This window comes from Prosopis cineraria, unplaced genomic scaffold (assembly GCF_029017545.1).
Source record: "Prosopis cineraria cultivar Desert tree isolate PC_DT_omini unplaced genomic scaffold, ASM2901754v1 PC3, whole genome shotgun sequence".
Classification (NCBI taxonomy): domain Eukaryota; kingdom Viridiplantae; phylum Streptophyta; class Magnoliopsida; order Fabales; family Fabaceae; genus Prosopis; species Prosopis cineraria.
In genome coordinates, this window is record NW_026555334.1 from 36,434,132 (window position 1) to 36,447,392 (window position 13,261).

A 13,261-nucleotide genomic window follows, 5' to 3' on the forward strand; every position below is an offset into this window, starting at 1 on the left:
AAGCCATTGGCGACGACGATGGCCTTGAACTCCACGCCCTGCTTGTCCACTTGAAGCTAGAACTACACCTAAGGTTGATGGAGGCCACAATATAATACCGATTCTCAAGACCCCCCATATTGCAGCGGTGAGATTGGTGCGCCGTAGAAGATGGCCAGATGCATCGGCGACGGCGAGGCCTTTCATGGACACGTAGATGCAAGGATAATGTCACGTTTAATTTGGTGTTTTTTTTTTTTTGAAGGAATGGTTATCTAAAAAAGAACGAAAATGAGAAAAGAAATAAAAATGAATTTAAAAGTATCATCTTTTTTTATAAAAAAGGAAATAATATTAATAAAAGTAAAAGAAAGTCTACAAAGAGGGAATTATACTCCGATTAACAAAATGACAAGAAGAACTAGAAGTTGGTTATATATATATATATATATGTATGTATGTATGTATGTATGTATGTATGTATATATGTATATATTGCGATCGTCGAACTTTATGCTCCAACTATGAAAACTCTGTAAAAGACTAAACATATCTTGTTCAATGAGATGATTTTGTATGGAATTAAAGAAGATTCTTTTATTGTGGAGGACATTCAAAATCTCTAAACTTGGCATATCTCTAGAATGAGCCTGAACAAAGTTCGAAATCCAAAGTAAAACTAGGCGAAAGCAATAGGACAAGAAAAGATGAGGAGTAGTGACTTCGGATCTACAAAATGAGCAGTTCCATTCATCTTTCTCCATTAATTGACAGGAGAACATCACAATAAGTTCTTTTGCTCTTCTTAAAAAGAATGAATCTTATTTCCCTAAAGGGGAAATAAAATTGATTATGACTTTGAGGTTGAGGTAAAGATTTTTTATCTCCATTGTTTTTTGTGGAATGTGAATTTCTTGTTATTTTTCCTCTAGTTATTCAACTATATGCGCTTGAGAGGAATTGGTATTGTTTCTGGAAGCTTTAAATAATTTGTCCAATTGGAGTATCTTCCCTTAATGTAAAGCCCGATTTCCACTAAACCAAATCATGTGAATTAGAAGATAAATGCATTTCAAAGTTTGTATTTCCTGATTCCGAAATACAAAAATTCAGATACCCATAGAATTCATGAGATAAGACCACTGTTAGTGATCTATGGAGAACAAATGGACAAGAATCCAAATCAAATGGCTCTAGATTAGGGACAATTACGAAAAAATGTGATGAAAAGAGGGCTGGGAATCACATCTAAAAACAATAGAGTTGAGATGGTGTTTTCGAACTAATTTAATTTACAAAGTATCTTTAATATAGCCAACAGACCAAACGTTTAAATAAAATCCTTATAAAAAATCTTATGACATGGAAAATTTTTTTACACTAATTGATAATTGTTATAGAAGAGTTGGTATAAAAGAAGGAAAAAAAATTAATCATAACCCCCCTTAGGGCTATGCATAAAAGTCTAAAATCCAATCAACCAGTCCAATTAGACCCAACCTAGTCTAGTTTTGAGCCAAAAAAAATTTACCCGAACACTGAACCAGACTATCTAGATTGGGTTAATTGTACAGGTCAGACCCGATGATAATTATATTTATAACTAATTTTATATGTTTTTTAAATTATACTTATAAAAATTTGTATATGTTTTATCTTATTTCTTTTAATTTTATCAATTGTTTACTGAGTTCGCCGCTCTCCAGGGTGTCCTTGCTTGATCTTCTCCTTCACTTCAATATCCTTCCTCCTCCGATTTGTGAATTTGTCCAGTATCCTTTATCCTCCCGCCCTTCCTTCTTCCACATAGCCTCCCTCCTTCTCTTATCTTTGATTTCTCATGTGTGGAGCATGGTTTGGGCATCTCTAAAGTTTAGATCGGTGTCACAATCTCTTGCTCAAATAAATCAATAAGAACAGGTACTGAAAATTATGCTATGGAAATACTTCTCATTGCTGTTAAGAGGGTTTGGTCATAAGGTGTTGAACCAGATACAAGAGAAATTGCAGAAGGAACAGAGAAGAAATATCAGAGAGAAGAGAAACAGCAGAGGGAGACGGTTTTCACAAAATAATTCACACTTTCCCACGTCGCATTTCCTCCTCAATAAACCACAACTTCCTTCAAGGTAAGCCCTTAGCCCAAGATTAGTATCTGAGGCCCAACAAAGCCTCCATATAGATTCGGTCCATCAATTTAGCAAGCCTGCTCGGGACAATCGGTCACCGTAGCTCTTCACTCCTCCTCCACTCCACTCTCTCGATGCAGTTCGTGGTTTCGTCTAACTTGGTCTCTTTCTCTCCTCTGCCTTTTAGCCTGGTCAATGTCAACCTTGCAGCTAGCTCTTGATCTGCCATTTTCTCTGGTCGTTCTCTCCTCTTGGCTTAAACACCGCACTTGACGGCACGATGTTTGTAGCTATAAATTGTAGAACTTGCTTAGAAAAAGGAAATGCTTCATGGTTTCTCAGTCCAGATGTGGGATCTTCTTTGTGACTCTTGAGAGATCTTTGCTTCCCTCCTCCTCCTCCGATTAAATTTGTAGCCGCTGATTTAGGTCAAGTTTTATGGGTAACCCAGCCTACTTAAAAAATTTAAAACTAAATGTAAAAATATTAATTTTTTAATATTGAACCAAGCCTAATAAAAAATAAATTTTTTCAAATATATAAAATATAATAAAATATTAATTAATTTTTAAATTTTATATCATTTATACTAAATACTATATATTTAAATGTATTATTATAGTTCTTAAAAAATATTTATTTTCATATTTTCTTTTTTAATTAATAAAATATTTAAAAATAATTTTAATATTTATTTTTTATACTTAAAACTCAATTTTTTAAAAGAACTTTAAATCCTATATATCATTTGTGTATTTAAAAAATATATTATATATTTTTTTATAAATTCAGATATGTACAAATTCTTGATTTTACTATTAGATAAACATGAAAAATAAAAAAAATATTATTGAATAATTGTTTGGTTATTATTTCATACTAAATTTGGTTAAAAATAAAACATAAATTAGAGTAAAAACTCTTTGTACGTAAGGATTAAATAATATAAAAATTAAAAAAACTAATTCTAAAAATAATATTTTATCATAATTACATAATTTTATTTTCTGTAATATAATGATAATTATTTTTTCATATTCTTAAAAATGAAAATATAACTTACTTAAAAGTTATTAAAAGCTTTTAATTGATTCGAGACAATAATTTTAAGTTTGTTAATTTTAACCATGATTGAATGAGATTACATTGATCATAATTAAAATTATATAATTTAATTAACATGTATAAAATATTTATATATGATTATGATAAAGGTAATATTTAGACTAACCAAGAATTAATTTATAAGTAAAGAAACATTCATAAATAAATTATACATAATATAAGAAAAAATAATTGAACTATTTAAATACAAAGTTAATAAATTATTATTTTTTATTTTATTTTTTAAATTTAAAATAATATTTTATGTGAATATAATTATTTAAAAATTTAAACTAGTTCAAAAAAATTAAAAAGATATTTTTAAAAATTTTAATATTCAGGTCTCTTCAATAAACTTAAAATCTAAAAGTGTTAAGATCAAACTTGATTAAATGAATTTTTTTAAAAGAATAGCATACTAAATAAACCCGACCCTTTATCTGATTCTGAAGTACATCGTGCTTTCCTGTCTTAGCTCATTCCATCATTTTCTCTGGGTTTGATTTTGGAGAGAGTGTCTGGTGGACCAATCTGATAACTCGATAGACTAAGTCCAACTCGATCTGGGTGTTGGGCCTTTTCGGACAGAACCATTCTTCAGACTAAAAAATCTAGCCTAATGCTATTTCAGAACAGACTTCGGGTTGAGAACTGGGCCGGTCTAACCCTGTTTTTCTGGTTGAGAACTGGATACTTCTGTCCCAAAAAATCTAAGGAGCGGATCCACATTTTCTTCCCCGAACGAGCATTCCACGCTTTGTCAGCCGCCGTCCACCGTTGTCAGCCTCACGTGGTTGTTCTCGGGCAAATAGAGAAAAAGGTTCGAACCTTAGGGCTTTTTCTACTCCCAAAATCCGGTGAGATTGAACCTGGCTTTGAATCTAGATTTGAATTTGTTACCCGCGTAATCTGTTCCCTTCATGGTTGATCTTGCTTTCTTTTAAATTTTTCATTTTAATTTGGCTTCGAATCTGGTCGCATGAATATTGATGCTTTTGAATTTGGGAATATTTACATATTGAGTAATTTTTTCCCCCTTTTTCTAGTTTCTGCTTGAATGGTGCGTAATTGGCTATTATACTTCTGCCCTTTTCACTTTGATTACTAGCGACTTGTATACTTTGGATCGTGTTATGCAAAGTTGGTTTTCTTGTACACTGGCATTCTGTTAATTAATCTCTTTATATTATAATCAATTTAGAAAATTCTCAAGGCATTTGTGATGTATGATCTTGTAAATGACTTGGATCGAGTTGTGTCAAGGTATCTGGAACAAAAATTAACATGTTATTAGATCAACTATGCACATTTCTAAGATTTCAGTATAGGCCCGCCTATGGCTACCGTATTTATAGTAATTTAATTTAATTTAATATTTGTATGTGTAGTTATTATTTTTAATGTCTTAGCCTTACAAGCTATCTGGTAAAAATGGATTTTTTCTGTTCTCTTGAGAACTTGAATGCAAAATTATATCCTCCCCCCTTCCCTTCACTTCAACTGTTAGAAAGTTGTGATTGTTGTCCTCTTAAATGCAAAGCTTTTTAACTTAAAAAGAAAATTTGCCCTTTATTGGTATTTCCCCCTCTTTTCAACGCTGGCTTGTTGGCTGGCTCGTTCAACTTGGGCATGCTGCTTTGATGTTGCTAATGTCCGTTCATTCATTTGCAATGTGTTTGCAGACTCCACCTCTGTAACAACTAGCAAGCAGCTGACGCTGCTGACTCTGTCAACATGTTTGAGTTTCTGCGAAGCATTTAAAAATTTTATTCTAGGGTGCACCAAGGTGTGCAGTACGTGCACATTTTGCGCTCCATGATATCAATTTGGTTTGCATTTCTTTTGGTCATTCTCCCATACATCGTCCCCTTCAGTTTTAAAAATGAAGAAAGCAGTGATCTATCTGTGCAGTCCATTGATTATGGCAGAGCCTCTTTGATTATCATGTTCCTATTTTAATATACAGCAGTCATCATTGCATTTCTAATTTCTACCACACATGATCGCAATCAGATCTAAGCTTTCTGTTTTCTCTCTTGTTGTGCCATGCATTTATCAAAACTTACTTCCTGTTAGTTTCAACCATATAGTGGAGCAGCTCCTGACTTCTCCTTTTAATTCCCCTTACCCTTCAGAGTCTGACTCCCTACAACTCCAACAAAGTTGGGCTCCTCGGTTCTTTTCTCTTGTTCTCCATCTCCAACCAGAAACTTTGGGTGGTCAAACAATTCCCCTAAACCCAATTGGATGATGGTGATGAGAAGGAGGAAGATAAGGATGAAGACAGAGATAATGAAAGGAATGATACCTGTGTTGGCCACAGTAGGGATGATCTTGCTGAAAATGTGAAAACCATCTTGAATATAATACATAACCCAGGGCGCAGACTATCTGAAATTAAATACAAGCTTGAGCAGTGCAATATCACACCATCATCTGAGTTGGTTACGGAGATCCTTTCAATAATTCACAATGATTGGGAAGCAGCTTTCACCCTTTTCTTGTGGGCTGGCAAGCAGCCAGGTTATGCTCGTTCAGTTCGTGAGTACCATTCTATGATATCTATCCTTGGCAAAATGAGAAAGTTTGATATTGCTTGGGCATTGATAGAGGAGACAAGAAGTGGTAAATCGGGCCCATCTCTTGTCACTCCTCAAACTCTCCTGATTATGATTAGACAATACTGTGCTGTGCATGATATTGGGATGGCTATAAATACATTTTGTGCTTATAAACGATTTAACTTTCAAGTCGGACTAGAGGAATTTCTTAGCCTTCTTTCTGCCCTCTGCGAATACAAGAATGTGCTAGATGCTGAGCACCTATTCTTCCACCTTAAAATGTATTTCCATTTACTACCAAAAGCTTTAATATTATCCTTGATGGATGGTGTAATGTGATTGTTAGCACTTTTCATGCGCAGAGAATTTGGCAGGAGATGAGTAGGAGAGGAATCAAATATGATGCTGTCTCGTATGCCTGTATCATATCTTGCTATTCAAAAGCTTCTAAACTTAGTAAGGTTCTCAAACTGTTTGACCATATGAAGCAAATGAAGATTACTCCAAATATGAAGGTTTATAATTCAGTCATTTTTGCTCTCGCTAAGGGTAAGTTGGTGAAAGAAGCTGTCAACCTTATGAGAACTATGGAAGATGATGGAATTGCTCCAACTGTCACCGCATACAGTTCATTGATCAAGGCTCTTTGCAAAGCTTGCTTAATTGAAGACGCGAAAGTAATTTTAGATGAGATGGTCGGAAGGGGCCTGTCACCTACAATTCAGACTTATCATGCTTTGTTCCGTATTTTAAGGACCAAAGAGGAGGTAATTAAGCTTTGGATCAACATGAGAGAGGTGGGTTGTGACCCAACCACTGAGACTTACATAATGTTGATAAGGAGGTTTTGCCAATGGCGCCAGCTTTATGTCGCCTTTAAGTTGTGGAGTGAGATGAGGGAACATGGTTTCAACCCTGATCGTAGCTCTTATACTGCACTGATTCACGGCTTGTTTTTTAATGGAAAAATGGAGCATGCCTACAAATATTATTTAGAGATGATGGAGAAAGGCTTCCTGCCAGAGCCTAAAGTCGAGAAAATGATTCAGGCATGGTTGTCTAGGAGACAGCGATCAGAAGACCTGATGACTGTTCTATTGCGCTCTCGTCTAGGGCATGATACTTTGAGATAGAAACCCAAGGTTACACCCCATGAATTTGATCCAGAAAAATGTCTTTCACCAAGTTGGGACCAGAAGAGTAACAGGAGGCAGGTTTCTCTTCTTGGGAGCGGTCGATTATTGTGTTATGGAAAGTCCTAGAGCCAGAGGTGCATTTTTTCTCTGTAGGGATTACGCTTCACGGTGAGCAACCTTATTAAGTTGATTTTAATATTTTATAGTGCAGTCTCCAACAGGTGCTTACCATAAGAGATCAAATGCCAATGCTATTCTTAGATGACCGAGGTTGTAATACAAATTGGTTAACTATTGGATGAAATCCAAACTAATAAAAAAAATTTCTGTTCCATCATTGACCTTGGGGAATGTTCTAGTACTAAAGGTGAAGTAACTCGAGTATCTGTTTTGGTTTCTGGGAACGGAAACGGTCAGAAACTGGTTCAAAAGCTCCATTCTCTATTTTGATCTTCGCTTTTAACAGACATATCAAAGTATGTATTTTATTATATTTGCTTGTAGAGAGTTCTTGTATAGAACTTCTGACCAAAATCATAAAGCACAAACCAATAGACAGGGAATTGCCTGTGAAGACATGTTTATTATGTTGCACCCACTGGGACCTACTCGGATTTATTATTTTTATTGACTTCCTTGCCAAAAATCTGGCCTCCTTCATTCCTATGATTTTGTCCTCCATGATCGCCTCTTATTTTTCAACTTGCCTCATTAGCACCCCTTTTTTCTCGCCTCCTGCTCTCTCTAAATCCTTCAATCTCGCACCCCCAATCCCTTCAAATCCGTGCCTCCATATCTCCAGTGTAGCTGTTGCTCAACCAGCATCTTTGGCCGGTAACCACATCCGGCTGCCGTGCTCTCCCCTTCTCTAGCTTTTTCCATCACTGGTGCAATCTTGCCCACGGAGGCCTCATCCTTGTTTTTTGACCACCCCTTTCTGTGATTGCCGGCTCAACGTGGTTAACCTCACCACCCTGTTCCTCATTATCGACTTTCTTTATCTCCACAACATTAGCTATCTCTGGGCAAATATCTTTGTGATGTACATATTTGTCGCCATGAAAACACACAAGGTGCAGCAGTCCTTCATACCCAATTTTAATGTCCTCACCAAAGTGAGTAAACGATGGTAACAATAGTTGACTCAGATCTAGTTCTACACTTTCTGGCAAAACCACCCATATCCGAAATTGAGGTTGATAAATTAATTTTTGAAGTTCAACCAACCATATTGCCAATGCATCTCAGCAATTCCACATTATACAACTCCACTGGTAAGTCTTATGTTCTAATCCATGCTGCAATCCTTCTTTGGGTCTCGGCCTTCCGGGGATTAAAATTGCCTGTGAAGACGGGTTTGAAATTTGCGTGTTCTTGGGGGGTTTCCATTAGTTTCTTTTTTTACCATCCCTAAGTCCAAATACAGTTTTTTTTGGGGCCCCCAAAATAATGTATGATTTCTCAGGGATAACATGGCAAACAATGATGGAGGAAGCAGCCATGCTTGAAAGCAGTACAGGAAGCAGTTTTTACTTTTATAATAAATTGCTGTTTAACAATAGTTTCCCCCCTTACCTTGCCACGCTATGAATATCAAATTTAGGTAGAATTTAATAGAGCTGAACTCTTTGTTTTCCTCTCCCTTTGAGTTCTAACATCAATTTGGGCCCTATAAGAACCGTCAATGTTCCTCAATGAACTTGACGCAGGTGGCCTAAGAAAACTCGGTAAACTTTTTTAAATCAAGGGAAAATATAATTATTGTTGTTTGCAGTTTTATCCAATTTTACTTTTAATTTTTATATCTTTGTTGGTGCTCTCAATTTTTATAATGACAAAAAACATTGAAAATATTAAAACTATAAGGAGTAATAAACGTTGCCTAATCTTATTGAGATTATAAGGATTGAAAATATTAAAAAATTATAAAACTAAAAAACAAAACTTAATAAAACTATCAGATTAATAATTGTGTTTTCCTTTAATTAATAATAATCAGCTTTGGGTTCCTTTATTATTTTGGTTTCAATGATGGAGCAGTCATAAAAAAATTATATACGTAATTTTATATTTATAAAAATTGTATTTTTAATTAAATCAAGATATGTAAAGTATTTATATATTATTTATTTTATGACAAAATTTTTTATTAATACTGGTTTTAATTTAGTTGAATAAGAATATATTAAATATATAAAGTTAGGTAATTGAGTCTTGTCATAACAAGAATTTATAATTGAATTAGGTATCCATGTTGATCTCGTGTGGGGAAACCATAGAACTTATAATATAATAATAAACATGGAGCCAGTAATACGTGTCAATTTTATGGCATGTAGGTTGATCACACTTTTTGACAGGATGGAAAAATAACTGCAAATATAAACGTGCATTATATTTTACATAATTATTTTTTTAATAATATAAAAATGATAAATTAATGAAGAAAACGAGACCTTTTTTTAATGAATCGATCACGGGTCACACAAGACGAGATAATTGACTCATCTTTTATATGGAATTATTTTTTTAATCCAACCAGCCATTTTTGGCGCGCTGACTCCCATTCTATAAAAATTATACAAAATCATTGGGAGGCAAATATATATATATATATATATATATAGAAGGTTGTTAAACTTGCGAGTTTAACTTTTGATAGGAATATACACTCAAATCGTAAACTTGTAAGAATTTACCTCTATTAATAAATATTCATTCAAATATGATTGTAATTTAATTTAATATATTAAAAATATAAATTATTGAAATTAAACTCATATAAAATGATAAATTATCATATACAAGACATAAAAATTTTAAAATAAGAAAACTTATTTTTGATATTTTTGTTTTTTATTAATAGTATTTTTTGTATTTTAAGTTTTTTTTGGAACCATGTCATATAACTTTTATGAACTGAATTTTTAATAATATATATTTAACTCACTCAACTCAAAAAAAAAAATTGACAAGCTTAATAAGTTTAACCAAACTTACATTTGATTTGAATTTATAAATTAATTGACATAATTTTGTAAGTTAAAAATATAAAAATGTAAACTTAGAAATAAACTCGTGAGTTTAACTGAATTTATATCTAATCTAAATTTATGAGTGAGTTAATATAATTTATAAACTGAAAATATAAAAATATTAAACTCGTAAAGTTAATTCAAAAATTAACTACTATATATATATATATATATATATTCTTTTTTTGACCCGACATTGGAATTTAGATAACCCTTGTTATTTTATTACGGTCAAGAACGTGCATCTCGATTCAGATCAATAATTGATCCATTGCTAAATTTTTTTATTTTCTATTTTGTTGTTGAATATCATCTTCGGCATCCCTTTTCCCCCGTTTACTCCCTACTTCCATATTTCCAGTAACATAAAATTATTGGATCAAATTGCAGTAGTCAAAATTTCATATTTTATAAGACTATTATTATAGTATTAGATAACAAATTAAACAATTAAAAATCTTATCTTATATATAGTAAAATATAAAAAAAATTCAACGAACAGTAATAATAGGGCCTACTATTTATTTTAGAATGTAATTGTCACACCTCAAATATAAAGGGTAACCAATATAGGTGTGAACTATATCACGCATTCCCATAAACCTTAAAATGAAACCTCCTTCCGTTTTAAAAATAATTAAATTATATAAAAATTCTAACACTTTTAATATTAATTGTCGTAACAAGATTTTAACATTTTTTTATAAAAATTTTGACAAAACTTCTCCTGTAAATAGGATCTCTCGAAAATTTTACAACAAAATTTTTCAAAAAAACAGTATCAATCAAGAGCTTAACTCCTTCTAGCCAACAACAGTATATAAATAAAATAAAATCCTAATAACAATCTATGTGAATCAACTAATTTTTCTTTTAAATCAAAAATACATACGACTTAAAGATTTATATCAAAAAAGTGACCGTACGAAATAAAGTTTTTACCCAATGTAGCTATATTACCCTTTAGAGGTCGATGGTGGGATTAGCGTTAGCTAATAAATTTGAGATCAAAAATAAGTTTTCAGTGAATAACGTCCCAACAATAAATAATTGGTCATAAATAAACAAGAAAGTTCAAAATAATTATGTAATTAAAGAGACAACTTCTTCCATAAAAATTCAATAAACTTCAGAATAAAATGGCTCTACAAAATTTTAAATAAAATCTTAAATCATTGAAATATCATAACAAATATTATTATCACTTGATTTCAAGAAAGCACATAAATGAAATAAATGTTTGTAAATAATTTACTAAATAAAAATCAATAGAATATAAAATCATCAAATAATCAAATTCACAATTTTAGGAACTTATCAAAACAACAAACAAACGTGGACACACAGTTCATGAGCATAAATAATCAAACGTGACTTATGCTAAGAATACAAACATGGATATACAGTCCACGATGATAAGTAACCAAACACAGTCGAAATCACGAAATAAACGTGAACACACAGTATACGAGGGTAATACTAACAAACGTGGCTTGAAGCCACGAAAACAAATGCATGTGCAAAACTCACGAATAACAAATGTGAAAACAAAGCTTACGAAAATCAAACTAGCTAGTCATTGACCATGGCTCGCTAAGAGCTAATGGGACTGCCGTTAGCAACTAGTGTTCTGTATAAAGTCCCTTTCAAATTCAATTTCAAACATGCGAGAAAATAATTAATATTAAAAGGACTTTTTTCATTTTCAATGTTAAACTTGCATGAATCATTCTCTATATCAATCCAATATTTGGTGGAATGAAATTTCATAAATAAAATCCAAACTGGCATTTATTGATTAACTAAAATTACCGAAGCTAATGAAATGAATTCATCCATTTAAAAATACATTTTACGGAAAATAAAACATCTAAATGCCACAATTAAATGAACTTCACCACCACCTTATAATTTTAAGCTAAACTAATTTAATTAGCAAAATATTCAAAACTCATCATAACTGTTATTGAAAATAATTTACATAACAACATAATATTTCAATAAAAATAAAAATAATTTACATAACAACATAATATTTTAATAAAAATAATCTCATTGATATATTACTTGGGATACTATTCACTTAACTGAAATTTTAAAAATTTAAAAAATTCACCTCTCACTGTCGATCCAATTTTTCATCCTCTAAATACCCTATAAATTAAATAAGGATTTTCTTTGTTTAATAAAATTTCTATAAATCCAATTATTTCTTCCTAACATTACTACTATTAAAATTTAGTTATAGGAAATTTGAAATTTAAACTTTTACACTTAACAATCCCTTTGGCTCATTAATTGAATAAAATACCATTTCTTCTTAATCTTTTGTCAAAGTACCAATCATGCATCATTTCCAACCCACTCATAAGAGTTTCTAGTATTCTCATCTTTTATCACAAAACTTATCCACAACCATATATTTCTCAAGATTTCAAATAGTTGATACTAATTTCATACTCAAATTTCTTTTAAAATCTTAAAATCAAATTCATGGAGCAATAATACTTAACTTTTTGCAAGCTCAAACTAACTTCTTCCTCTATGATTCTATCTCCCACATTTCTTTAATAGATATAAATAAACATTCAGCTTCCTAATTTTCTCTTTATTAGATCAATTAGTCTTAACTTAAGGAAATTAAATTACCAATTCCCACATTCACATAGCAAGACTAAATCAGAAATTCATTTTCAATTTAAACTCTTTCCTTTTCTCCCAGTTACGCTAGTAGCAGCAGCCAGCAGGACACATAACACAATTATAGCATTACTCCAACTTTTTATCCATTCACACGCACCGGGATTTTCTAAAGAAAAGAGAGGAGATTATCTTATTACCTTAGACAGACCAACAACACACGAACAAAGAAAGGAGGAGGCAACTTCAAACAGTGAAGACGGAAGGACTATCACTGTGAATGAAGAAAGGATGGGCATATTGATAATAATAAAATGAGCAAGAGGCAGAAAAATCTCAGCTCACCCAAGCCTTTGCGCACAACGAAGCAACAAGGAAAAAGAAAGAGAAATCCAGCATACTTGAAACAATGACAGAGACAGAGGAATGGCTGTGAAACAAGGGAAGAACTCGCAGTTGTGGCAGAAGAACAGCAACAGGCACACCAACGATGGCGACTCACACAAACAGCGACGCAGCCAGTGGTTGAGAAGGAGGGTGGTGGAGATCGATGAGAGGCAGTGCAAGGGTTTGGTGCGAAACTCTTAGCCCTGCCTCTGCTCTAGAAGATTGCGATAGGGATAATTTGGTAATTTCTTAAAGAAAATGGCAGGAAAAAAAGTAAAACTCTCTATGGC

General features: G+C 32.5%; 1 protein-coding gene across 1 annotated transcript; it reads left to right on the top strand.

The window, feature by feature from the left end:
* Window positions 1-5,452: 5,452 nt before the first annotated feature.
* LOC129305569 (pentatricopeptide repeat-containing protein At5g15010, mitochondrial-like) lies at window positions 5,453-7,412 on the top strand (the record flags this gene model as incomplete). Its single annotated transcript, XM_054945564.1, is given in 2 exon segments — window positions 5,453-6,050; window positions 6,053-7,412. Coding segments are annotated over 2 exon segments (1,452 nt in total), but the record flags the coding sequence as incomplete, so codon positions are not given.
* Between the last annotated feature and the right edge of the window lie 5,849 nt (window positions 7,413-13,261).